The sequence below is a fragment of the Dendrobium catenatum genome, unplaced genomic scaffold, assembly GCF_001605985.2.
Source record: "Dendrobium catenatum unplaced genomic scaffold, ASM160598v2 fragScaff_scaffold_1395, whole genome shotgun sequence".
Taxonomy (NCBI): domain Eukaryota; kingdom Viridiplantae; phylum Streptophyta; class Magnoliopsida; order Asparagales; family Orchidaceae; genus Dendrobium; species Dendrobium catenatum.
Window position 1 is genome coordinate 397,840 of NW_021319857.1, and position 26,736 is coordinate 424,575.

The window sequence follows — 26,736 nt, forward strand, 5'->3', positions numbered from 1 at the left end:
GGGTTATCCACCCGTTGCCACCCTCAAAAAGACGCTTGACGCTTGACGGCATGACTAATCATCGGCTGATCTAGAAGAGACGCCTACCCTAAAAACCTTCTGGTCCGCACTTGATTGAGCCCACTTAAGAAGCGCTACCGTTTGATGGAAATCCAACCGTACTCAATATAAAGCTTGCTAGCTTCTATATTGATTTGTGGAAATCAAGATCATATAAGACAAAGATGTGCAAGTCCACAGACCTCGTTGCCATATTTGGCCTATCTTTATATTAAATTTTTAAGGAGATTTGAACGTCTAATAAACGTTAACAACTTTGCATTGAACACTTCAATGAACTTCACATGCTTTATACAGAAAAAAGAGAGAAACATTAACGAGGAAACACTCTTGTTTGGGGAAGGCTGTAGGTTTGGGGAATGGACAAATTTGGCTTAGTGCGAGGAACAAATAGCTTCCATCTTCGGAAATTTAGGGTTTGCTTTAGGTTAGTATGGACCTTAAAAAGTACAACAGTGGGTCCACTTTTCGTGTTCAAGCAATTTTTTTTTTTATTTTATTAAATTTATCAGTATAAAGAAAAGACCTTTGTTCCATGGCAAAGGTATTTAGATTGGCTATGTGCCATTAATATAGTTTGATTGGGCAGTACTATGCGGAGCAATGAAGACAGTGGCGCATGCTTGAATGGAAGAACCAAGCCTATGTTATAATATATTTATTTAATCCGACTCGTAAATGCACACTTTTATTCAAATATTAGTAGAAAACAAGTGCATGCCTAAGTATTCAGATGTCTAAAACATCCAAAATCTCAATAAAATAACTTAATATTTGAATAATAAATTTTATATCTGATTAAAATCTATATAAACAAATAAAAACCCATATATCAAAATAATCCCTTATTAATGAACTTAACGAATATAAAACCTTACATTAAATTTAAAAAAAAAAAACCTAAAGACAGCACATTTTAATTAAATAAAATACTAATAACTGGCAGATCCGTTTTTAAATATAGATGCATTTTGAAATCACAGTCCATTTGCTTTCAATTTAAAGAGAAGATATTTAACTTGCGCTCTGCAGCAACAATGCATAAAACTGAATAAATTTTAGATTATTGATGCTCACATTCATTTCGTTCAATGCCATATATAGAACTTAAATTAATGAACTTTTATAGAAAATGCAAGAGTCTAAGCACTAACAAATACAGCCCGAGGAGAAATTATTCAGTGCGGACACTAGACGATCCGAAGGCAAATCAGAACGCGCCACAATATCCGATACCCAACGGTACCCAACACCTTTTGGTACCAAGCAAAAAAATGCATGGCGCCTTCTTGTTGACCTCCGACCATTCGATGTCCGTAGACAATAATTTATCCAACCTGAGACAGATGAAATTTCACTGGAAAACTCGGGTTCAACCAAAACATAAAATTCAACTAAGATTATGGCCGTCGGGATTGATTCAGTATTTTTAAAATGTAAATAAATTTTTAATCTGCAAAAATCATAGCAGGTTACCCATTACTTAGCATTCATGAAACAAAGCTGAACTCATAGTGAGTGAGAATGGCTATAAATACAAAAAATTATAGCAGTTTACCCATTACTTGGTGTTCATCAAACAATGCTGAACTCATAGTGAGTGAGAATGGCTATAAATAAACTTAGTTAAAGATTAATACATGGAACTAAAGGGTTGCAGAGTTAACAATCAGCAAGAGGATGAACTATCGGGTAAATACAGCAAAATTTAAATATTTAATTAATCACATAAGAAAAATTAACAGCCAACCCACCAAATTTCCTATTTGATTAAACATGTGTGAAATACGCACACATGTTTCAAAAGAAAAGAATAAAAAAAATAGAGGTTAATCAATGAGAAACAACAAAGGGAGAGATTAAAGCAAAGAGAATGATAGAGACTTGAAATTCTGTTTATATATTATATTGTTCCACACATTAAGGGTTGCATGTGACAGCTACAAAAAGATTTAATTCAAGAACAGGACAAAGAATTTCTCGAATTGAGCATAATATATTAGAACTAGGACAAATATCAACAATATATCAATTTCAAAATCTATTCAAAGAAACCACTCAGGTTGATTAATTTCCAATGGTGTCAGAAAACAAAATTATTTATGTAACAAAATAGTAATAAAGCTGGTGATAAAACATCTACGTTTTCATTCTATCATTTTCCCTCCATAACATGTCTGTATATCTCTCTAGTTATCATTAGCAACCATCAAATATTATTTCCCCCAGAAGTATTTAAATACCAAAGGTATGATGGAAACCATAATAACACTAAATCAACCAAGAATTTGTCATGGAAATGGAAAATGACTCCGGTTTGCAAAAAAATAAAAGTGGCTTCTACCAATATAGAACGGCAAAGCGTGTCCTTAACATCCTATTTCTTCAATATATCTGCAAAGCCTTGTTAATTCCCATCCAAACACCTATTAATCCCATAAGTATTCTTCTGCTGACTTAGAAGCAACTGATCAATATCAAAAATACATACTTAATAATCTATTCTTCATTTAAAATAAGAATTTAACATGGAGGAAAGTATTAATTTCCAGCAGAAGCATCCTGCCCAGCCTACCTAGGAAAAGCTGACCAAACCATCCTTAGACTTCCCAAAGCATTCGACATTTTGCCCCAACTCCCAATCATGGTCAGCAATCCTTGGTCAGCACTACAGTATATAAATAAATGAACTCTTCACACTTCATTCACATTTTCCTCATTTCAGACTCCACATCGATTCAACTTTCAGTTAGAATAGTCTGTTTTATGAGTTTTACAGCTGAGTTGTACGCTCCCAAAACGATAGCATCAGAATAATTTTTACTTACGTTTCAAAATGCCTTGAGCTCATGCCTCCCCTCACAAATAAAAAATGACTCAATACTCAATTGCACAATTTTAAACCTTACTTAAAGGCAAGCAAAAAAAAAAAAAATCTTATGCATTTCTTTCACACATTCAAACTCGAAATAATTCTAACACACTATATTTATTTTACTTAGCATTTCTTTTACTCAGCATTCCTTTTTCAACCAACCAAAAAGCTCCTAAAAAGAATTTTAAGGGAAAAAATGGATCATGTGATTTCTACTCGAGAGAGAACCATTACCACTAAAGGGATTAAGCCTTGTTCCGATATGAAAAACAATAAGGAACAACTTTTGGCAACTCCTCAATCCAACTCCACCCATCTCATTCAGGACTATATAAATGGAGGTCACCTGCACCATCTTTGTGGTTCCGATTCTCGCGTGTTTCAACAAAGCATGTGACGACCAATGTAAGGACCTGTAGAAAGTGTCAACCTCAAGGCATTCTAACCATAGGTGAGGAGTAAAGTATCCTAGAAAACCTTTTTGGCTCTGTTTGTCAACACTAGACGGTTAGAAACGCAAAAAAGCACCAACCACCCTTTGGAAACCCCTCAATCATTGCACTAACTCTTCTTGGGAGCTTAAGCCACGGCCACCAACAGCATATTTTGGAGCAATGGGACGTTAATCAACCCTCCCGGTTGGATAACTAAATTCCAAATTGGATCAAGGTGAATATCGATGGAGCCTTACTCCCATCCCGTTGAGCTAGTCTGGTACTCTGGAAGCTGTTGTTCAGGACTCAAATGGGTAACTCATCTTGGCCTCGAGTAAACAATTTCTTCTCTGGTACAGTACCAAGTTGGAGATAGCTGTCCTTTACCTTCAACAGATTATTGAGTCTTGGAGGTTTGATGCCCTTAGAGTTATCATAGAAAGTGACAATGCCAATGTAATAAAATTGTTCCAACAGCTCTTACCTTCCAAGTGCAAAGCACAGGTTACATCTCTATGCTCTAGATATTACCTTCCTGACAAATTTCTAACAGGTTCGCTTCTGGTTCATTCCTAGAGAAGGCAACAAAGTTGCTGATTTTGTGCTAATTTAGCTATAAATTGTAACTTTTTGTGGAGAAAGATAGATAGTGATGGCCTTCCTTCATCTTTTTTGCTTATGATAAAGGAAGATAGTCATATAGGCTCACACATATAATCTACTTTTGAATGCAACATGCACATTCTCAATAAAATAAAATTAAAAAAAAAAAAACAACAACAACATAGAAAACCATTGTTCATCCTTATTTAAGATTAATGATATCCTTCATTGTAAACTTTGTCAATTGGCTAAATATCAAAGAGCTATCTTCAAACTCAAACCATACAAAGCTACTAAACCATTTACTCTCATTCATAGTGGTATTTGGCACCCCTCCTCAATCACAAAATCTCAAAACATTGGTTTATTACTCTATTAATGATCATATTCATGTGTGTTGGCTCTATTTGTTGAAAGATAAATCTGAAGTTAAACAAACCTTTAAAACTTCAATAATATGGTTAAATTTTAATATTCTACAAATACCCAATTCTTGCATTTAGATATAGGCACAAATTATTTTAACCAAATTTTAGGAAGTTATGTAAGTCAAAAAGGCAGTGTTCGCCGAAGCACTTGTTCTAATACTCATCAATAAAATAATACAACTAAAAGAAAATATATCACATTTTAAAGGTTGTTAGATTTATCTTGTTCAAAACTAACATGTAACATATTTTTAGGGTAATGCTATTCTTACTATCTACTATCTTATAAATTGGATGCCAACAAAATTCTTCTTTCAAACTCCAATGTAAGTTTTATGAAAGTTCTTCACACTAGGACGGTGTTAAATTTATCCTTAAAAAGTTTTTAGGTGTGTTGCCTTTATCCAAGAAACTTAACGAAATAAATCAGATTTGAAAGCCTTTAAATGCATTTTTTTGGATATGTTGTAAATAAAAAAAGATACAAATGTTATCTTACAAAAAAGGAAGAATTGTGCCTATAAATGTCAATTTATTTGAAAATCAACATTTCTTTCCCCAAAATTAATTTCAGGGGAGATGAAAATGAAGGTAAATTCCATAATCATTCCTTGAAAAGCATCAACCTTGCATCACTTCTAAGTTTAATCTTCCTCCAACTATAAATAAACCTAATTATCAAAGCCAAAATAAAAACTAACAAATCGAAATTGACATCTCCCACCAAAATAATCAACAAACCTAACATCAAAAAATCCTGAACTTCATGTTTTCTCTCATAAAAAAACTCAACAAAAAGTAGAACCTCCTCAACCTTCAAGTTCTCCTGGATTTTACTGATGACTATTCAATTACAATTTACAAGTTCTTCTAGATTTTACTGATGACTAGTCAATTGCTTTAAAAAAAAAAAAGGAATCTTGCTCATGTGCCTAGCACCAAATAGCATAAATGGAAAGATGCAATCACTAATCATCCTCTATGAAAATTCTGGCTACAAATCTAGTAGAAGTTGAAATTTCAAAGGCCATGAAAAAGGCTTTTGAAGATCCCATATCTTGGAAATCCGAGAATTTGCCTTCCAGCCTTGATTTGGAACATCTCCCCTCAAGAAAGCATCCACCTACTTTGCCGCCATTAATACCCAAATCTTTGGTAGACTCAAAAATCCTAATTTCGACCCCAAAAATAGCAAAAATCATGGTTCGGAAAAGAAAAACTGCTGCAGGAAACCACAAAAAATAGCCCAAAAACATCACGAAAAACTGTTGTGATATCAATTTGATAGGAAACACTTGTAGAACACCGGTGTTTTTGTACCAATATTGAGATTTAAGCGACCTTCCACCAAGATACTCCAAACAAATCAAGCATAATAGCAAGAAAACTCGTAATAATAGATGAAATGGAAGGAAAATACCAAGATACAAGTGATCCTCAATTCGAGAGGAGGATCTAGCTCTCACAAATCTCTAGAAGCCGCTAAAGCCCAATAAGGCCAAGCACCAACAGAAAATTCCAAAAAAAACATACATAACCCTAACTCTAATTCCAACTTTTCTACTTAGTACTTAAAGCATACAAAATAACCTAGCAAATTACTAAACAGAGCCCCTCTTCCTTAGTTCCTCCCTAAACCGCCCCTCCTTAATTAGATCACCTAGTGGGGCCCCCAAGGGAGGAGGGCTGAACACCAGACGGATTCTTGGTCCACCTGGCATAAAAAAAGCCGGCCCTTTGGTTTGGGTCGACTGGGCCGGTCTAACACAAGTCCGCAATACTAATTATATATGTTAAAATTATTATGATAGGAAACAAGATTTCTAAAATGAGTTCTTTAAAGAAAAAATTAGCTAAAGAAATTGAAAGCAAGGACCTTGTCACTCCAAGACATTTTATTAGCATGAAGCCTCCAGATTCACATTATCATATCCCAAAAAAAAATAGTTTTTGGTCTCGTCAAAGAAATTAGGTTACTAAGGTGCAAATATATTGACAACCCTACTGATCCTAAAAATTGAGTGACTTAGGTTGATAAGGGTAGATATCAATGCCTTGTCAAGAAACTTCTTTCTTTACCACATGTAAGACCTAATATTTCTTTTGTTGTGAGTATGGTAAGTTGACTCATGCAAGAATCTTACATGCTAATATCTTGATATTATATTGCAGACCCTAAAACATCAAAAAGGATTTAATTCTTTGTGTTGTTCTTCCCAAAAAAGTGGGCAGTATTATTGTTTCCTTACAGTAATAACGCAAATCCTACTTTGATCTTTCCTTATTATTTAGTATCTTTAATGCTGCAGCGTATATTCCTATTGAGCACTGCTGGCCAAAAATATGTACAAAATTCTCAGTCAATCAACAAACAGAAACATAATGAAAACAAAATAGAATTGATTTTCTTCTCTCCTCTTCTTTTAAAAATTTTTACAACAGCCCATATTGAAATTCTCTCTTTTACACTACTCAATTTAACTATCAAAATTTTTTGTTGCTTAACACATGAAACATACAATATAACCGATCAAATTATAACATAATAGATTAATTATGATGTGTCAATGATATTCTTTTATTGTATAGCATTCTCAAATTAATTATGCACTTTTAAATATGAAAGTGTGCCCTCATTCATACCACAAAAAAGCTCAAAATAGTCCCATGATTATACATATATGGCCAATTTAGTCTCAGAGTATCACATTTATCTGATTTAAATTTAATCCATCAGCAATACAAAATTGATACCAAATGATCCCTAAGAACTAAATTGGAATCAAAATTATATAGTGAAGTGATTACATTGGGATCAATTTTGATTCCTATTTTCCATCAATTTCTACCTAAGGAATCATGTGGGATCAATTTGATGTAGTTGAAGGATTAAATTAGAGAAATGTGATACTATAGAATTAAATTGACCACATATGAATAGATAGGGACTATTTTGGGCTTTTTTATTATTTAAAATATATATTTGAGATGTTCTATTATGATTAGTCATCAATTGATCTTTGAGTAAAAGTACTAGTAATTACAAATTTCAAACCAAATAAAATAGCATCACATGTACTCTGCTCTACAAATCTTAAACTTCTTCGAATAATCTCTTAAATTCTACAAACTCACTTCAAAAGATGTCGCCTGCATTTTTCCTAGTTACACAGAGAAAGAGATGTTAAATACTTATATGTAGGTAAACTACAACAGTGCATGAAGACAGCCCTAATCAACTTCTCTTCATTTTCTAATTCTTGCAGTTGCGAAGTCTAGTTTAAGATAAAGATAATAGTTGGGGCTATAGGATAAAGCAAGCAAACCCTCAAATAAAAATAGATTGATCTCTGCAGAAGAAGTCGTTCATTGAAAAGTAGAACAAAAGATAAGCTTTACATGCCGGAAATATTATAAATCAATCATTTGTAAAAACCAGACAGTCGTGCATAGAATTTTCCAATTCAAATACATGATAATACAATTACGTAATGAAAAGGATCAAAATGATTTGTTGACTCTTCATGAAAAATTAAATGATCCCCAGCTATATTAAAATACAATTTTAGTCCCTCAATTCTTTAAAGAGAAACAAAATTATTCCCACCATGGGATTATCTATTCCTTTTTAAGGACTTGAGAGACCAAAATGATCCTTTAATATAATTGATGATCATTTTGATCCTTCATAAAAAAGGGACCATTTTGATCCTTCAAGGGGTCAATATGATCCTTTTCCACAATTGCTTAGTATGAGTGTGAAATATTAAAGTGAAACAAAGCCTTTGCATTGCAGTAGCGTTACTGTGAATAACAGAGCGGCATGTCACCAAACACTCATAATTCACAATCAAATGGAAATTTGATTTACACTACAAGCACGTTGTCTAAAGAACACTCAAAATAGCATGGAAGGTACTATGAAATAATTTAAACAGTAATTCAATGCCATAATTTTTGTATTTCCTCAAAATGGGTCCAAAAACACGTTTTGAATAATTAAGCTTGTTAAAAACTACCAGCTTTCACTCTGTACGAACCTTCATTTAAACAGCTCAAAAATTCTTTAGACTATGGATGATACCGAGCTTATATCAACCAGAAGTAAATTTAAACAATAGATCTCCACATTGAGCTTTGAGCTGCCTATAATCCACAAGATAAATCAAAATAATTTAAGAAACAAAAATATTAATTACACGAATTGGATCTAGTTTACATATAATGTTGCTTCTTATGGGAAATTTATAAGAGCACAAGCATTAATTCACCTGAGCTGATATTCAAAAGTGTGTTTGTGCTCATGACCAGCTTTACGGAGTCCTACTTGACAGTACTCTCATCTATCAACCAAGGACAAAGTTGATTTAGTAACAACAAATATAGCATAAAACCAAATAATGCTCCTTTTCTGGATTAGTCTAATTTTGATAAGAAAAGGCCCGTCTACCGAAATAACAAAGAGGATTTACTTAGAAATAGTAACTACGATAAAGCATGGAATAAAGCAAATAGCTCACATCATAAGTCAAGATCGGCAATGTTAAGTGATAAATGATAACATATGAATAATATATCAATTATCAGGAAGTAAAAAAATCTCATAGCTACGAAAAAGAAGCCATCCACTAAAGCAAAGGTGGACTTTACCAGAAAATCTAACAGCAAGATTTGCAGATATATTGAACTATCTACCACAGGAAACTCCAGTTATCCACATAGCTGCCAGAGTAAACACAGAGCATATCAAACAGTCGAAAGGAAAAAGAGGCACTCCAACTAATGGATGCCACTGTCATAAGAACTTTAAGATGAATACAGATAAAACATAAGAAATATATCTGCATAACATTAAAGGCAAGCAAAATGTCCTAAAAATAATAAATCTAATCATTGATAGCTTTCTTTGCCCTAAGAGATTCAAGGGCCTTCTTTCGCAGCTCAATCTCCAGCCTCTTCTGCTCAGATTCTGCCTCCTTTGCATTGCTTGTATAAGAACTCTTCCTCTGATAAGCAACATGATCTGAATCATCAGCTTCACTAAGATGTTTCTCAAAATCTGAAGAGGGGCTTAAATCATCAATAGTTCTAACTTTTTGTCTGGCTGCACGACGCTCAGACTTTCTTCGACGCCTCTCTTCCCGCATTCGACGCTTCTCTTCCTTACGCAGCCTTTTCTCCTCCTTTCTCCTCCTTTTAACTTCCTTCTTATCATCTATTTGTGAATCATGCTCAGAACTTTCACTGATATTTCGCTTAAAACTGTCAGATATCTTAAGTTGTTTTTCAATGTTCTGAGAATCATCAGAATCTGAATATTTAGAATTCAAATGATCTTTATCAAACTTTCTCTTAGACCTTTTGCCATGTTCTCTCACATTACATGTTTCTTCATACTCAGTAGCCTTTGATATAGACCGCACATTACCAACACTATCGCGAGCATCACTGCTAATTGCATGTCCCTTATTTTCCCTCCCTTCAAGAGATTTATCTCCTGAAAACAGTTTAAAATCTTCCAACCGATTTCTTCCTCCTCTTGTTCCTCCAGGACCATATTCTACATCCTGTTGTGATTGCAAAGAATGTTGAGAATTTCCCCTTTGTCTGTCCCCCATGTCACTGTCAAGAATTAGAATCAAGGGATTTGTTAAATCTCCATACCACACAAAGTGCATTAAAAAAATATGTCTGAATATGGCTGAGTTAGGTAGATGGAGATAATGAACGTAAAAACAATTGACAAATTCATATTGAATTCAGCTAACAATTATACAGGTCCTAACAAGATATTACAGTTTCAAGTGACTGATTGTAATGATTAATAAATGCAAGTGCTATACAAAGCATTTCAAGTGCACAATTTCAAAGTAATACAAGACGAAAATAATAGAACAAAGGTATTTAAAGGAGTAAAGGTAGATCATTGAATAGTCTAGTTTGGCATCTATGCATTAAAAGATGCAAAAAGAGCACATCTTACAAGCATATGATAACCTGTTGTACTGTTAGAATCAATTGATCAAAGAAATAATACAACATGATTCGAAGTATAGAAAATAATCTTATAGAGCAAAAAGTATTAACTTTAGAGGAAAAGCCAAAAATAAATTACAATTTAACTAAGATCAAATAGTTTATCACCAAGTCCATTCTCAGTCAAAAAGAAGCTTCAGGCTTAACGATACAAACTATGTAAAATACTGGTGTCAGCGCTGCCCAATTCTTAGAAAGTAAATCTTCACCCAAATATACTCTTACTAAAAGAGCAGCAATCATCTTTTTTTTTACTTAATTTAGAAGCTCATTAGTGGTTATAAAGCTCATATCAATTGTCAATCAGTTGCAGACTATGCAAAAAGAACTTTTAGCCAGCAGTGACCTGGAGCTCGGACAAAAACATAGGTGAGTGGGACACAACCCCAAAAATTCTTAAAAATCATCCACTGAAATAAATAGACTAACAAAATAGAAGAAGAAGCCAGATAGCCGCATCCTGGTTGCGCAACAGCCTGATGCAATCAAAAATTTGGGAGAGGGACCCAAATTTTTGATCACAAAAGAGATTACCTTTCTAAGAATAAAAGAAACTTACAAAACTTATAATAATTAGACAAATTAAACAAAACAAAACACAATTTTAATATTCTAAAAACTATTACAACTTGGACACTTACAAACGACTCAAATGACTCTTACAAGACACCTAAAGTTGCTTTCCAAGAGAAGAAGGATACAATGGAATGATTACTATGGAGAGAAGAAAGAGATTAGGAGACGAGACGAAGATTGGAAAGAGCCCGCAGGATTTCCGAAGGAGGTGGAAGAGGGAATGGACAAAGCTCGCAAGCTTTTCCAAACAACAAACCCGCAGGTTTTATCTCCAAAAATCACTTACATAAACTTCTTTAAAACAGCCACAAAACAACTATTTATAGGCACAAAGAAGGAATACAAACAGCCACCTAAAAGCAATATTTAAAGCCATTAAAATAGGGAGATAGAAGGCCATAAGTTACTAAGAAGAAGACCAAAAGACTGCAGGAATTCTGTAGGAAGAATGCATAGAAAACAGTGGAAAGACTCATGGAAATCCTCCCAAACAGCCACCAAACCAGTCCCCAAAAAGCTGTCAAATTTCTGTCCAAAAACAGCCCAAAATTTCCCATAAATGGAGTAATAAAAGCCTTAATTTTCTGTACAGGAATTTCCAAATGTCACAGCAGTAAAGTCACGGCTCCAGCACAGGAAACGGGGCAGAAAATTTCGGTTTCCAGCATAGGAAAACCAACAGCAGCAAACTTTTATTTAAAAGCCACAGAGAAACTCCAAACGACATGGCAATTCTCAAGGGAAAGCCACTGTTCCAGCATCTTGAAAAAGACATCAATTAAATGGGATAAAGGCCACGGTTCCTTCAGCCAATTGAAGGAAAAGAAATGCAGCAGCTCAAGAGGCAAAGAAGAAGAGGAAGAGACAAGTTCCACTCACCTAAAAAGTTTGCACACTTCTCCAACTTTAGAGCTAAACATTAGCTCATAATGAGCTACAACTCCACATGATAATAATGAGCTTGCACCACTAAAATTTCAACAACTAAGCTCAAAACCGAAATCAGCCAAGGCTCCATAGAATTGTGTTGACCCCCCCTTTGCCTACATCACAGCCTCTCAAGAAGCAGCAGGTCCAAGAGTTAAAAACTTTCATGAAGCCTACCTACAGAAGTATCTAGTTCAAAATCCTTAGTATATGGGCTGTTCATTCTTTTGCGAGTCAAGCATTTTGAAGGAATTTAGCAAGATGAGTGAAGGCAAGCATTTCATAAATAAGAAACATGACAACAAGTTCACGTGGGAAGTTTGAGTGAAGAAGTGAGTGTCATTTCAATGTTGTAGTCCTAAGGGTCCGTTTGGGCAAGTTTTTGTTGTTTCACTTTATGAAACATAACTTGGAATCACTTCGAACATTGTGTTTAAACTAAGTTTCTAAATTGTATGCGTCAGACTATGGATTTTAACAACCTTGCCCACCATCCCACGTTTAACTGGGTTCTATGGTCCTGTGGCTCCCATGTGACAAAAATATCAACTACCTTGTACTTCTTTGTAAATTCACTCTAGACCAACCTCCTTGATCACTTCATACCTTTCTACCTGTAAAAACTCACCCCATGCCACACGTGTTTACCCCATCCTAACCATGCACACACCCATGCCTAAAAAATTGATTCAAAATATACATTAGCATAACAGTTGCATCTCTCACCTGCATCCTTGCCATCTGTTGTCTACTACACCTTGTCGTTGCATGCATTGAAACAAAGCTGAGAATGTTATCTAGTCATACCCTTTCATCTCATAGTCCCAATTGCGCCCACCACCTGCCTCTCCAAGACACTCTTCAGACCTACACATAGGATTTGTCTTGGTTGCTCTCTTACACAAGCACAAGTTCGACTCAACTTCCCTTTTTTTGTGGTTTAGTTTGAAGGTTTTGGACAACTCACATCTAATTAATAAATGTATTATGTTTCCAGATCCTGCTATTTGGAATGTCGATTGCATTAATATTACTAAAGAATTTGAAATTATAAATAGTTTTTGCTAAGTGAATGATTGTTTCCTTCCTTTGTTAGTAATTTAAGTGAATGATTGTTTTCTCCCTTCACTAAGTAGCTTGGTAATAAGAATATGAACACAGGCTACTTCTAGGTTTACATGATAATAGTTTATTTTGTCAAATATGACACTTACAATTTCTCCGTACATGGCTGCAATTGATGTGCGTGTTCAAAATTCTCATGTATAGTTATTGGTCATTCTTCAAACAGCTAGGAAATACTATTTACAAAGAAAAATATTTTGGAACAACTTCCTGCCCTCCTACTCTTTGGTTGCTTGGATATGGTGTATTTTAATTTATTACTCAATCAGATGTTCTGAAATTTTTTGCTGAGCAAAATTGTGTTAAAGGGGAGGTTTTAGTTATCTCAATTTGGATGGTTTATGAGTATATTATTATGCTAACTTTTGTCTCTCTTTGTGAATCCTTTGATTTTTGTACCTCATTGTAAAGTCTTTTGACGAGAATTTGACTTTTAATAGGACACAATGGAGAAAAAGGATTCATGTAGCCGACCCCACGTAGTGGGATAAAGGCTTGTTGTTGTTGTTGTTGTATGGTAAAGTCTTTTGACCTAGAGGTTTTGGAACATTGCTTCCTACAGGTGCCACCTTTCTGCTATCTTTCTTGGGAATTTTATTGTGCTGAGATATCATTTCATAGGTTTTTGAATGTTCAGACAATTCACCTCATAGTAATTTTGATTGGACGTGATGATTTGAGTAACAATTCATTTAGAAAGAAGGCATCTTTTATTTTCAATCAAGTAAAATTACTCAAATTTGATCTTGGTTTTATGCTACATCACGTAGGTGCTTACATGGGAATTCAAAGGGTTGTGTGCGGGGAGCAAAACCTTAGTCATATAGGTGCGGGAATTTTATAAAAAAAAAACTTTTTGTCATTTATATTTGAAACAAATAGAATTAGAAAACAAACCAATGACCCATTACAAAAAAGAGTGTTGGCACAATTTACTAAGAAGCTTTCAAAAAAACATGAGAAGAATATGATAGAGAACAAATGGAACCAACTAAAGAGTCAAAATTATGAAAGCGATTAAAACGAGGGTGAATTGGATTGAGTTCGGACCCAAGAGGGATCAAATGAAAATGGGCAATGCTCTTATAAATTGTATTAAATTGACTTTATATCTATATCTTTCTAAAATGTATTATGAATTGCAGGGTGTTAGCTACACATTTTTTAGGTGTTGTGGTATAAATCATGAACTACAAGAAAATTTCTGATCTGATGTATGTGGATATGGTTAATATTATCGTTCATGTTTAGAAACCAAACAAAGATCTACCTAATGACATGAATAAGCGACGAGAACTCAAATGGCTTTTAAAGGAACAAATAAAAAATAAGGATGACCTACTAAACTCACCCATCACAAACGCCAACACATACTTGTCAACGGCAAAAGGCGCACCACGGTGCAGAGCTTTCCGTGGAGCCATGGCACATGACGCACGCCATTTTGAACACGACGAAAAATAAAAATAATGATAAAAAATAGGCATTAATATGAAATATTATTAAACAAAAGCTAAACTATCATAATAATGAAATACAACCAAAGTCATGTAGAAGTACAAGTAAACAATACCTCATTCCCTCATAATTCAAAATATTACAATTATATTTTAAAGCATAATGATTTTGTAAGAATTTAATAAGCTCTTCTTGGGAATCATCATCATCATGAAAGGTCAAAAAAACATCATTATCTTCATCAACATTGTCTCCTATTTCATAATCCTCTTCATCAAACATAATTTTTTTTCATTCCTAGTCTCAGACTTTGTTTCTTCAACTAAGCAGTTTCCCTAAATTTATAATCTGCTTATAGTAGGTGCATTTTCCCTAACATATAATCTAAATAAAAAATGCAAGTTGATCAAAATCGATCAACCAAAGGAAGAAGGAGATTGTAACCTAACGACGACCCTTGACTTTGGAGGAATCAAATGAGTTGACTATCTAAGAAGACGACGAAGCAAACACGATCTCTTAATTTTGTAAGCAACGGATGGACGAAGACAACCAGAATCGCATGAACGAAGGCGGATTCTCACGCGGAATAGTGAAATGGCTCTACGGGAAGCTCTGCTTGGAAAGCAAGGCTTGGAAAATCATTGATTTATTTTTGCATCTGTATGGAATTATATATCTTGTCTGAATGCATATACCATATTCCAGACTTGAGAAATAGGAATATCGTTCTGATAGACCGGTCCAAGATGGTCCAGTCCAGCCAGTCCCAAACCAGGGTCGGCAACTAGTTTAGTCCAGACGGACAGGGAGCATGGTCCCCATAGGGGGGTGATTTTGGAGGAAATTAATCATGGAAGGGTTGTTTAGTGATTTTGCTTTTATTTTATATTCTCTAATAGGAGGGAAGGGGTTATGTGATTGTTTGCGGATTTTCTGGTTTTTCTCTTAGGTGTTTGGGCTCTAGCCACAAGCTAGAAATTTGGATTTTGGAGAGCTAGATCTTCCTCTCGAATCGAAGATCCATTGTATCTTGTTGTTTTTCTTCAATTTTTCTATCAATTATCAAGTCCCCTAGTGTCTTACCTAGGGATTTTTATCAAAATCTGCTTGATCCTTGCTGACATTTGCAAATTCAGCCAAGGATTTCTTAATTTTTGCACTGATATCATATTGAATTGGTATTAGAGCACTTTCTTGAGAGGGAAAACAAGTTTTAGTAGTACTGTTGTGAATTGGGACCAAGATCCAATCAATGGCACCAAAGAAGATGGATGCGTTAGAGGGCGAAATGAAGCAACTCAAGGCCAGAGTAGAAGAAAAAATAATGCGGTCTGTATGACCGCGGGTGGGAGTGGCAAAGTCAGATGGACGGGTCAATTTCGAGTTAGTGGGTTGGCCTGGGCCCAAACCCAAACTGATTTTTCAAATGGGCCAAAATTTGAAACTCGAACCCAATCTTTTTATTAAATGGGTCAACCCGAACCTAGATTTTTTGGATCAGGTTATCGGGTCTGGTCAATATAATTGACACCCCTAACATTAGGAATTCGCCAAAATAGGACAAATTCAAAATACACTTAACATAAATAATGCGGTGAGTAGCAAACCCTTCAACAAGTTGCTTCAAATTTCTTTTTTCCTCCAACCAAATTACTGAAATTTTAAATCCCAGCATTTGGGTTATTCCATACTCCTAATATTTGCAACCAAAACAATCCCTTAATATGTTGGAAATTGACAATTTCTTGCAAAGCTGTGAATGCAAAAGTAATTCAGTTAAAACAGAATATTCATGGACAACAAGCTTAGATGTGTTGAGTTAGCAAGTTTTGCAACATGATTCAAAGGGAAAGATAAACAATACATGGAAATCAAAAACCAAGCTTGAGCATGGTATGTATGGAAAAAAATCAGGGACATGAAATTAACCGATGTTCTAGACTGTGAATCATAGTCCAATATTGATTTTGGGTATTTTAACAAAACAACTTCGATCACTTTCTTCTTACTTCTTGTGAACTCATTGTGATGACATTAGATATAGTGGTATAGATGGATCCGCTAAGATGAGAAAATTGAAAAGAAAAGAAATGAAATACTGAAATAGCAATACATGGGAAAAGTAGTAGAATTTATGTGCTCAACATACTTCTGTTTAATCTCTGATTTCACAAGATGACGTGTAGCTGGGATTTGAGCAACGGCCGATCTGTCTGGGGATAATATATCAACATTGTGGTCATTCGCATATGAATTTTCAATGTCTAAAGGTGAATATGTGCTTTGCTTGCGTGAAATATCATTTTTATGATGCGCCACATCCCTGTATTTTCAAAGCATAGACAGCTTATAATTAGCTGATATAGCACACAAATACATTGGGTTTGCACCCAATCTATCATGAAAAAAACATACAGCACATAGGAAACACAACCTTGCACGAGGGGTTATTTCCTCTTCCCTGCTTGTTTCAGAACTTTCATGACGAGGTATACTCCCCCCTCTCCGCACAACTGGACTTCTGGATGGACTTATAGACCTTTCAACATTAAATTATCAAAAAAAAGTTCATGCCAATCTTACGTAAACAACAATGGAAATCACATAACTAAAAACTAGATGTGGATAAACAAAATAATATATACATGTAGAAAGAAAAGTAAATCAGACATACATACCTGCTATTTTTTGGTGAACTAATCCTCTTAGCTGCCTGAAACTTAGAATGGCCGGGAGACTTATCTGGCAGCAAGCACATTGTAATGAGAAATTTAGTTTTAAAAATTTAACCACGCTCCTAGAAACATAAAAACAGAAACGATACCTGAACTAACATAATTGGCTGGCTCTTTCACAATGTTATGATGAGCTGGCAACCTCCTTTGTGTTCTGAAAGATAAGTGAAAGATGGGATTGAATGGTGACCTAAATATGTTCCAAAAGCATAAGAGCATTAATAGATGAAAAGGAAGAAACCAAGGAGAACAAAGTGCAACCTTTCATCATAAGCTCTTCCAGATTTATCCCTTTCAGCAAAGTTGTCATGCACTTTATGCAAGCTCCTAAGATTCAATGGGCTTTCACTTCTCCGCGGACTAGGGCTCCTGAGCATCAAGAAGAGAAAAGAAGTGTTAAAGCACACTTGGCAATCCTTCAAGTAGAGGTGAAAACAATAAAACTTTTTAAGTTATTACCTATTCCTCTGTCTTGGGGAATTATAAGAATCAGCATGCCGCCTCACAGGTGATCGAGGAGGTGACTGCTTTCTGTATTTGGAAGATAAAGGGAGGGGTGATCTTCTCTTGATAGGAGAGAAAGATTCATATCTTGCCGGAGAAAGGGACCCATGCCAAGCAGGAGATCGATGGCGAAAGGGAGACCGATGGCGAAAGGGAGACCTGCGAGAATGTATTGGTGATCTGCGACGTGGTGGAGAACGAGACCTATGATGTACTGGCGATGGGGATCTTCGACGTAATGGAGGGGACCTACGGCGCACAGGAGAAGGAGACCTCCTCCGTAATGGAGAAGGAGACCTATGATACATATATGGTGATTTTCTCTGTGCATGAGATCTATGATGATATGAAGAAGGATATCTATCCCGTGATCGTGAAATTGATCTTCGCCTAGAATGGGGCGATCTTCTTCTAACAGGAGATCGAGAAGTTGGATGTCGATGTGGAGACCTATAATGCCTAACAGGAGTGGGAGACCGTCTAACAGGTGAGTGAATTCGCCTCTTAGGAGAAACTGAATGCCTTGGAGACTGAGAATACACAGAAGCACTCCTTGATTTACGTCCTTCCCTGATAAAGATCATGGTTATAAATGAGATTTGAACATTAAAGAAAACCATTTAACTATTTATTTGAAGAAAATATTCAATAAATAAACTAAGAAATGTGCTCAAGTTAGAGCATATAAATAAATAAAAATTCTCACCGTTTTCCTAATCCACGTCATACATAAGAAAAAATTTTGAAATTGACAAATTATAACAAATAAAAAATGCTCTAATAAACTTGGGCAGAAATTAAATTTATTCCCCAACATCTTGAATTAGAACACAAATCATTTGTGTATGTTATTCAGATGCTGTTTCCACTCGGTAGTCGGTACAAAGGACAAACGGACTTAAATATCCTCAATTCAAAGCATATGATGGGGCTTTTTGTATTTAGTTTGCTAGCTCATGATTATGATCCAGACTAAAATCTAGTTTTCAAGTTGGACATTTTTCAGTTGCTAATCATCCCAAATTTTGGTAAATGTGTTCTCTTCAAGTATACAACTGACTGGGCATACTCTTTCCTTTTGATGCAGCTAGGATCTTTAACAGGTAAATTGGAGTTTTTTTCTCAATTTCAGCTTCTTAAAAAAAAGTAAAAGCTAAAAATAGTTCCCCGACTATTGGTAAATGTCCAATTTAGTCTCAAACTATTATGATGACTCATTCCCCCCACCACTATTAGAAAATATTTCAATTTAGTCCCAAAACTAAAAGTAACAGTTAAAATCAACTCCAACAACAAAATATAAAAGAAATTTGGGTATTATGGTGTATGTAATGCTATATTTTTTAATACTTTTTATTATTTATCATATCAAAATAAATATTAAAAACATAATAGAAGTTAACCATCTAAATAACAAGAGTGAATAATTAAAAAACGTGGTTAACTTTTATGAAGATTTTTGTATTTATTTTTTATATAATAAACAAAAATATATAAATAATAATAATATAATCTCACGCACACCCTAATACCCAAAACGCCCTCACATTTAACTATTGGGATTAACTTTAACTATACTTAAGGCATTGTGATCAAATTGGGACATTTTCTAATTAGTCGGGGGACTAAATTGAGGCATTATGAAAGTCTAAGACTTGGGCTTCGTTTTCTTACTGCTTCTTAATGCAGTAAGAAAGCCGTCCTAAATGAAGCCTAAATTGAGCATTTACTAATAGTTGGAGAACTATTTCGAGCTTTTTACTCCTAAAAATTAACAACCATATTTCTATTATTACATTAACACCATCACCTACACAGAAAGCGACTGACTGGCCACACACTTTTCATTTTGATAGAGCTAAGATCTTTTACAGCTGAATTGGTTGTCTCACCTCTACTCCTAATAATTAAATCACACTTCTAAAAGATTGAATTAACAAAATAATCATGCACGGGCATCACAAACAATTTACAAAGCATCTACAAAAACAACATCAAGCATTTATACCACTACATGGGGTTTGCAAAGCATCTACAAAAATAAATAAATTATTTAATTCAGTAATTCAAGTAATATAATATATCTTTATAAGTGCAGATAAAATAGGTAATAAAACAATAAAACCAAAGAGAAAACATGTATAATTTATCAAAAATTCATAGCTGCATTACGGTAATTATACCAGCTGCCAATCTGAACTACAAGGATGAAAGTTGATGTTAGTGCAAATACAGTTGTTGGCAAATGTAAAAACTACTGATGAAATCCAATCAAAAGATTCTTACTAGCAAACTGTCCATCACATTTCATGAATAGAGAAAATATAGCATTTGTAAAAATGGATTTACAGAAACAAAAAAAGGTAGTTGCTAACTCAGATATAAATCCAAATCACAAATTCAACAATGGCAATTGGCAGATTTTAAAAACACCTGGTATAAGCAATAGAAACTAATAGACCAAAAAAAAAAAGGGAAACAAGTCTTTCGTGCTGGTGACAGACCTGCCACTTGACCTAGCAGCTGAAGGTGAGCTTCTGCAAAGACAATGAAACAAATTCAAACACAAAAACAAAAGAAGTCAGAAGCTTGTAAAGCTATATAATGAATGAAAAATCACCGCTGAGATGGAGGGAAAGGACTGCTTCGGTATGGAGAAATAGAATGCCTGTACAAAAGAAACCCCATTTAGTAAGTAAAATTCAATGAAAGATCAACGCACAAAATAACATGCTATAAGAAATGAACCCCCAAACGAGAAAAATATGATCTAGAAGCCATGAATCTAAACCTTGAGAAAGAATCAATAAACTACATTAATGGAATTATGTCACTATGTCATAGCATGCAAATATGCAATATAATCACATTTAACTCTTTGCCTGAATAACATCTAGAACATGGATGGAACTAGTTATGACGTCAAATAAAGTTTATACAAGCATCCTTCAAGAACATTGCACTAAACACACTGCTTGTTCAAAAAAGTTAAAAAAAAAAAAGACATTCCACAGGGAAAATAAATGTGCATGAGTGCATCCAAGCAAAATGTCAACCTCACAAAATTTCTTGAACAGAGGAAACCATTCCAAGAAGAAAAGCAATTCACCAATCTCATAAGCATTTTAAAAACATAAATCAATAAAATGCACGACCATATTCATAGAGTTTGGCAATCTGTGAAAATATTCCAGATCATCCAGTTGCATCGAACTTTACGAGAAGGCAGTAAGTGTAAGAACCTGGTATTGTAAAATGAAAATTTTAAATTTTTGTTTGAAATGGAGCGTTGCGGCGCTGAGCTTGTGAATGCTGAGGCTCTGGGCCTGTGAGCGTAGCAACGCCAGAAGTTGTATTCAAAGCATTGAAGGCTTTCTTCTACAGTAATTCTAGATTTAGCATGCAACACTACGACACCGAATTGGAGCATTGCGGCGCCAGGTTGGAGCGCTACGGCGCTAGGCCACTAACGATATTTTTATATATTAAAAAGTCATTTCTCTCCACTCACCTCCCTCACCTTCCACCAGCATCTGCTTGTCGTGGGAGGAAGAAGAAAAAGGGAGAGGAAAAAGAAGAGAGAGCGAGATATAGAAAGAGACAAAATCAAGATTTTGGTCGCTGATTCTCTTCACCGCTTTTACGAAAATTGCTCAAATTGTGGTAGGCAGCTTTTATCTTATTCCTTATTTCAAAATTTTTTATTTCAACTGTTAAATTCATTCCAAATTGATTTTATTGCAGTTTCTCTTAATTTAGTGAGAGACTTCACCACGTAACTTTTTACATATTGTAGCGCTCATTACCTGAACATTTTGACAGGTTGATTTCATAATTTCATCAGGTAAAATGAAAGTTATTGTGTTTTGTACTACTTGCACAAAATAGAAAGTTTGGTATTTTAATACAAGTATATTGTTAATACAATCATTGTGAATGAATATGAACATGTAATTGGGTAACAACTGGTTACTATCACGATTATAATATTGTGTGATACTAGTATGTGTAAGGACAAGTAAATGTTGGTTGGAGACTAATTGATCTATACAGAATGGTGGGCTAATGAGATTTCATATACATAATGTAATTTGGTGTTATTCTCTATTGATTCATGTGATTCCCTGATTCAGAGTTATAAGTAGTTATTTTTTTGACAACGGGCCAAGAGTGATGACTTTGTTTACTAAGCCAATGATTACTAATTACTGACTTACTAACTATTAGAAAACCTCCACTAAAGCCAAAACTCCTTATTTGTTTGATGTGATTACTGAAATGCATGTTACTACATTGGTTTATTGTTACTACATTGTTGTCATTCTATTGTTTTACTATTCTACTTGTTATTGTTAATGTTATTGATTCACTAATTATTGTCTCACTATCATTGAACATGTGATTCTTATTACTGAGCATGTAATATAAGATATTAATTTGATACTAATACATAATAGTTGAACATGTGTATACAAATTTGATAGTATTGCAATGTTATGGATTATGATAGTCTTCATAGATGCTTCTTTTTTACTAATCTACATGGTTTCTTTATTGATCGGATAGCACTGTCAAGATGTGTGATTTCATTAGTTTCGTATTGCACTATTTTACTGGCTCCTTGTCATACCGGTTTATTGTTAATAGGCCACTTATTGCATGTGTTTTAATGTTTTTGCATAGATTTATGATTATATAGATTACAATTGTTATAAACTGACTGACAACATACATATTGCCTTTTTACCATGTTTTGAGTTCAGTTGTATGATTTAATGATGTGCTAAGCTTTTTTAGCACATCATATGCGGTTTAAAAAATTTCAGGTCAGGGAAGATGATCAAGGTGTGAGACTAGTCAATTACATGATTCCTTGGGTTTTATTGATGTTTATTTCTTTTTAACTTTAGATATTCTTTTGCACTGAAAAGTGAAAAGAGGAGTGTTGTGTTTGTATGACTCCTAAGTATTATAAATATTTTTTAAAAACTATGAATATATGTATGTATGTATGTATGTATGTATATATATATATATATATAGATATTTTTATTAATATATTAATTCACATTTAATATAAATTTAATTTATATATAAATTTACAAATTTATAAATTTAATATAAATAATTACTAATTTATGTTATGTATTTAGATATAAATATGTAATTTATACTTATAGATTACATACAAAATTCACATTATAAAACTATATCTATAAATTAATGATAAATTATATATAATTAAAAAATAGATTAAAAAGTAGATTTTTATATTATATAATTAAATAACTAAATAGATAAAAACTAAATATTATTAAAATAAATATTATTTACATTATAAAAATTAATTAAAATTATTTTTAAGAAAGTATAGTTTGTGTAGTGAACTAGAGAACTTCACTTTAGTTGTTTAGCCCCACATTACTTAGACACTTTAACTTAGTATTCTTTATATATTTTATTGGTTTGGAAGAGTTATCAGGTCACATGGTTAATGGGACCATGTGAACAAGCTTAGTTGGAGCTTGTTTTACAATTAATTAATATAAAATTTTATAAGAGATTTTAAAATTAAATTTATAAAATTTTAATTAATTTCTTAAATTAAACATTTTATATTGAATATATATAACTAATTTATCTAATTATATAAAGAAGATAAAATTGAACCAATCGATTTTTGAAAATCGAGACCGGTTCAACTATTTGGCGGATGAACCACAGTTCGAGCTGGTTTTCCCAGATTTAATGCATAGCAAGTTTTAGAAATAAACTGAACCGACCACCGGACCGGTTCCTAGTTGAATAATTCAAACCAGCCGATCCGATCCACTTTTCAAAACATTGAGCTTGATGTTAAAGAGAGATCCTGTAGTGTAGGCATGTGCATTCAATAACATATTCTTGGAGTTTAGTGATGCATGAAGAGCATTTCAGATCATCAACTTATATCAAATTGTACCATAAGCATGGAGCAAACTTCATGTGAAAAGAGATATCTTGTAGTACAGGCTTATGCATTAAACAAAAAAAAAAGTGGAAAGAGAACAGCACTAAAGCAACATAAACATTCATATATACTAACCCATTCCTTGTTTTATGACTATGATTTACATCCTCTTTTCTCTCTTCTTCAGGTTGACCGCTAGAAGCCCACAGCCTTGAAACCAAGTCAGGACCAGCTTTATGAGACTTTGGCTCGCTATCCTCATCGTCCTACAGTAGTTTGAGGTAAAGAATAGCATGAACCCAAATAACTGGAGAAGCTAGCTGAACAGCATGCAATGCACAAATCAACAAAAGCTACTCGAATGCATAAATTATCCATTAAGGGGAGAATGGAAAAAAAAATCATAGGTTGGTTTATTTGCGTACCATCCTAGCAAGCTTTTCTCTTTCAGGTTCTCTACCTGCTTTCTCTTTTCTTTTTTGGATTTCTAGAGAAATCCTATCATTTTCCTCCTGCAAAAGCAGATTCCATGTGTGCGTGAGTTTGTATGTGAGAGAGAAAGCGTTAGAAAACAATATATAAGTATGGGGATTTTCCATGAAAAGAAATAGAGAGAGACCTTCTTCTTCCTTTGCTCTTCTTCCTTGGCATCTAAGAACTGCTGGGGAACACCGCTGACATTGTTCTGAGCACTAAGCAAAAGAGTCCACAGATCCTTCATGAACTTGCCAGTATTCTTTTCCATAAATCCAGTCAGCTGGATCTGAATCTTCTTACCATCAGCCTCCTGTTGAAAGCACGTTTCATATAAACATATGCGATAAACGGTGCGATCTACAATGGACAGACTCAACCTATCAATAGCATGAGATAAAAAGCTTGCCTTGCAATCCAAAAGACCATAAACGAAGTTGATGAGGACTTCGTCCTCAAACCCAAGAAGCTCAGTAGCCCTAGTCGCGATCCAGGGCCTGATGACGTCCATCTTCACCTTCGTCATATCAACCTAAACATTCAGCTGTTGACATTTTAGCATTCACCGTTTGAAAGAAGAAGAGAAGTGAGCTTCTCGTTTGCATTTATCTGCTAAAAATCAAAAACCTGACATTAAAGACAAAGCTACAGAAATTAAAAAAAAAAATGCAAAACTCAGGATCGGCAAATAGAACAACCACCACAAGTCAGCCTCTAATTCACCTAGCTCCCAAAGCACTAGCATCTAAATAATTAATGTCAAAATAACCAATCAAACTAACGACACCGACCAGGTGATCAAGCTCCGGCGCGAACTTCTGCGACTTGAGAAGCTTCGCCTGCTTGTTGGAGAACCGAGTATCCTGATCCGCCGAGGTCCCCTGAAATAAATGCGCCTGAATCATTAAAACCCTAATCCATCCTTCGATGGCTCGTAATTGGATGAAAAAATGAAAGGAATCGAGAGGTGAGAACGGACAAAGGCGGAATAATTGGATTAGTTAGGGTTTCAGGAAAAAGAGATTTACACGAAAGAAGCCTCCCGACATTTTTTATTAGGGTTTTGAAAATAGCCGCGGCGATGAAGAAACTGCGATAAGTGAACGAATCCTTGAGAGCTCGAGGGTTTGCTCCTCCCCCCGATTATAGCTGTGCCCGCGAATTGTCGGAAGGGGAAGGTAGGGGTAATTTATGTTGCGCTGAACATAAAAATCCGACTTATTTCTACTAGTAAATATTGAGCAAAGGAAATTTGACCTTTTTATGACGGGACTGTAGTTATCACCTTCACCCCACGGCACCGTCGAGTTATTCCTCCGGTTGGATAGGGTTGGGTTTTTGTGTCAAATATGATGGTGAATGTAGTCAATTAATTATTTGATTTTTTTTTGGAACATTCAGGTCAATTAAAGTAGATTCGTACACACATTACATACACAACTCAAATCTAAGACTTCTTAATTGATAGTCTAAGCTCACAACCAACAGACCAAGGTGAGCTGTATTAATTATCTGAATTTTGACGTGCACGACTTGTCACCTCCAAGCGTCCTCTAGGGTTCTTCTACTTCTCATATGGTTTCCCTTAAACACTTTCTTTTGTGATGTCTTTCTGTCATTCTACTGAAAGCATCTCTTATTACGATTTCTTCTTCAGTTTTCTTTGTTTGCTCTTGCTTCATTTGGTGGATTCTTTGGAAAACTTCCCTCAATTGGCTTCCTCAGTTAAAGCAGATATCTCACCTGTCAAGCTACTAGAAGTTTCAGATAATTGGATTGGGCGATTTTCTTCTCGTCAAGCTTCCTCAAAAGAGTTTCCAGTTTCCTTCTTGCCACAAAAAGATAATATGGTGATATTTTCAGAAGAGGTCCAGGAGGTCTCTTAAGTTTGGGGGCTCACTATGGTAAGCTACTTGTTAGGTAAGAGGCCTTTCTTTGAGGTCCTTCGCTTTGTGATGGTTAAACCCTGGAAGCCTAAATATTTGTTTACTCTTTTATTCTTAAATAATGGTTTCTTCTTGATTAAATTCTCTTGTCCAAAAGACTACAATCTTGTATGGACAGTAGGACATTGGTTTTTCTTTAGTTGTTTGTTTATTGTTCAAAAATAATTGCCTCTTTTTAGACCTAAAAGGGAGAAATTCACCTCAATTCCTCTTTGGATTAAAATTGTGAAACTTCATTTAGTTTGTTTGATCATCTGAAGGGATTTCTAAAATAGCTAGTTTAAATGGGTCCCAATTGCGGTTTGATTCGCTTATTGCGGATCAGCGTCGACTGACTTTTGTTGGGGTCTGAGTTTTGGTTGACAATGATTCTCATCTTTCAGATGAGTTTAATGTTTCAATTGTTGTTACTAATATTTCTTTAAAAGTTGTTTATAACTGGAAACCAACTCCTTGTTCTAATTGTGGCTCGATTATCCACCCTTCTTCTTTGTGTTCCTTTCAGTCTATGGTTTCTTCTAAGAATCCTGACAAAATTATTTTAGACAAGAGAAAAGTGATTGAGCAACCTAGAGGTAGAAGTAAAAGTAGGGTTTCTTGGA

At 34.5% G+C, this 26,736-nt stretch overlaps 1 protein-coding gene across 6 annotated transcripts; it reads right to left on the minus strand.

Moving 5' to 3' along the window:
* Positions 1 to 1,161: 1,161 nt before the first annotated feature.
* LOC110103489 (serine/arginine repetitive matrix protein 1) lies at positions 1,162 to 25,428 on the minus strand. Of its 6 annotated transcripts, XR_003702588.1 has the most exons (18): positions 25,217 to 25,426; positions 24,980 to 25,069; positions 24,598 to 24,720; positions 24,334 to 24,501; positions 24,140 to 24,226; positions 23,850 to 23,980; positions 20,385 to 20,432; positions 20,269 to 20,301; positions 17,720 to 18,334; positions 17,522 to 17,629; positions 17,350 to 17,450; positions 17,204 to 17,267; positions 16,960 to 17,064; positions 16,675 to 16,848; positions 9,051 to 10,022; positions 8,672 to 8,743; positions 8,441 to 8,546; positions 1,162 to 1,397 (listed from the first exon to the last, which is right to left on the minus strand). XR_003702588.1 is itself a non-coding variant. In XM_028699816.1 (15 exons), the coding sequence occupies exons 1-15, from the start codon at positions 25,235 to 25,237 to the stop codon at positions 9,287 to 9,289; spliced, it is 2,604 nt and encodes an 867-aa protein (XP_028555649.1). In that variant the 5' UTR covers positions 25,238 to 25,426; the 3' UTR covers positions 9,046 to 9,286. The 6 variants fall into 6 exon arrangements, 1 of the variants encoding a protein (XP_028555649.1); XR_003702591.1 differs by lacking the exon at positions 1,162 to 1,397 and having other exon boundaries at positions 8,330 to 8,546; positions 24,598 to 24,732; positions 25,217 to 25,428; XR_003702590.1 differs by lacking the exon at positions 1,162 to 1,397 and having other exon boundaries at positions 8,330 to 8,546; positions 24,598 to 24,797; positions 25,217 to 25,428.
* Positions 25,429 to 26,736: the final 1,308 nt, after the last annotated feature.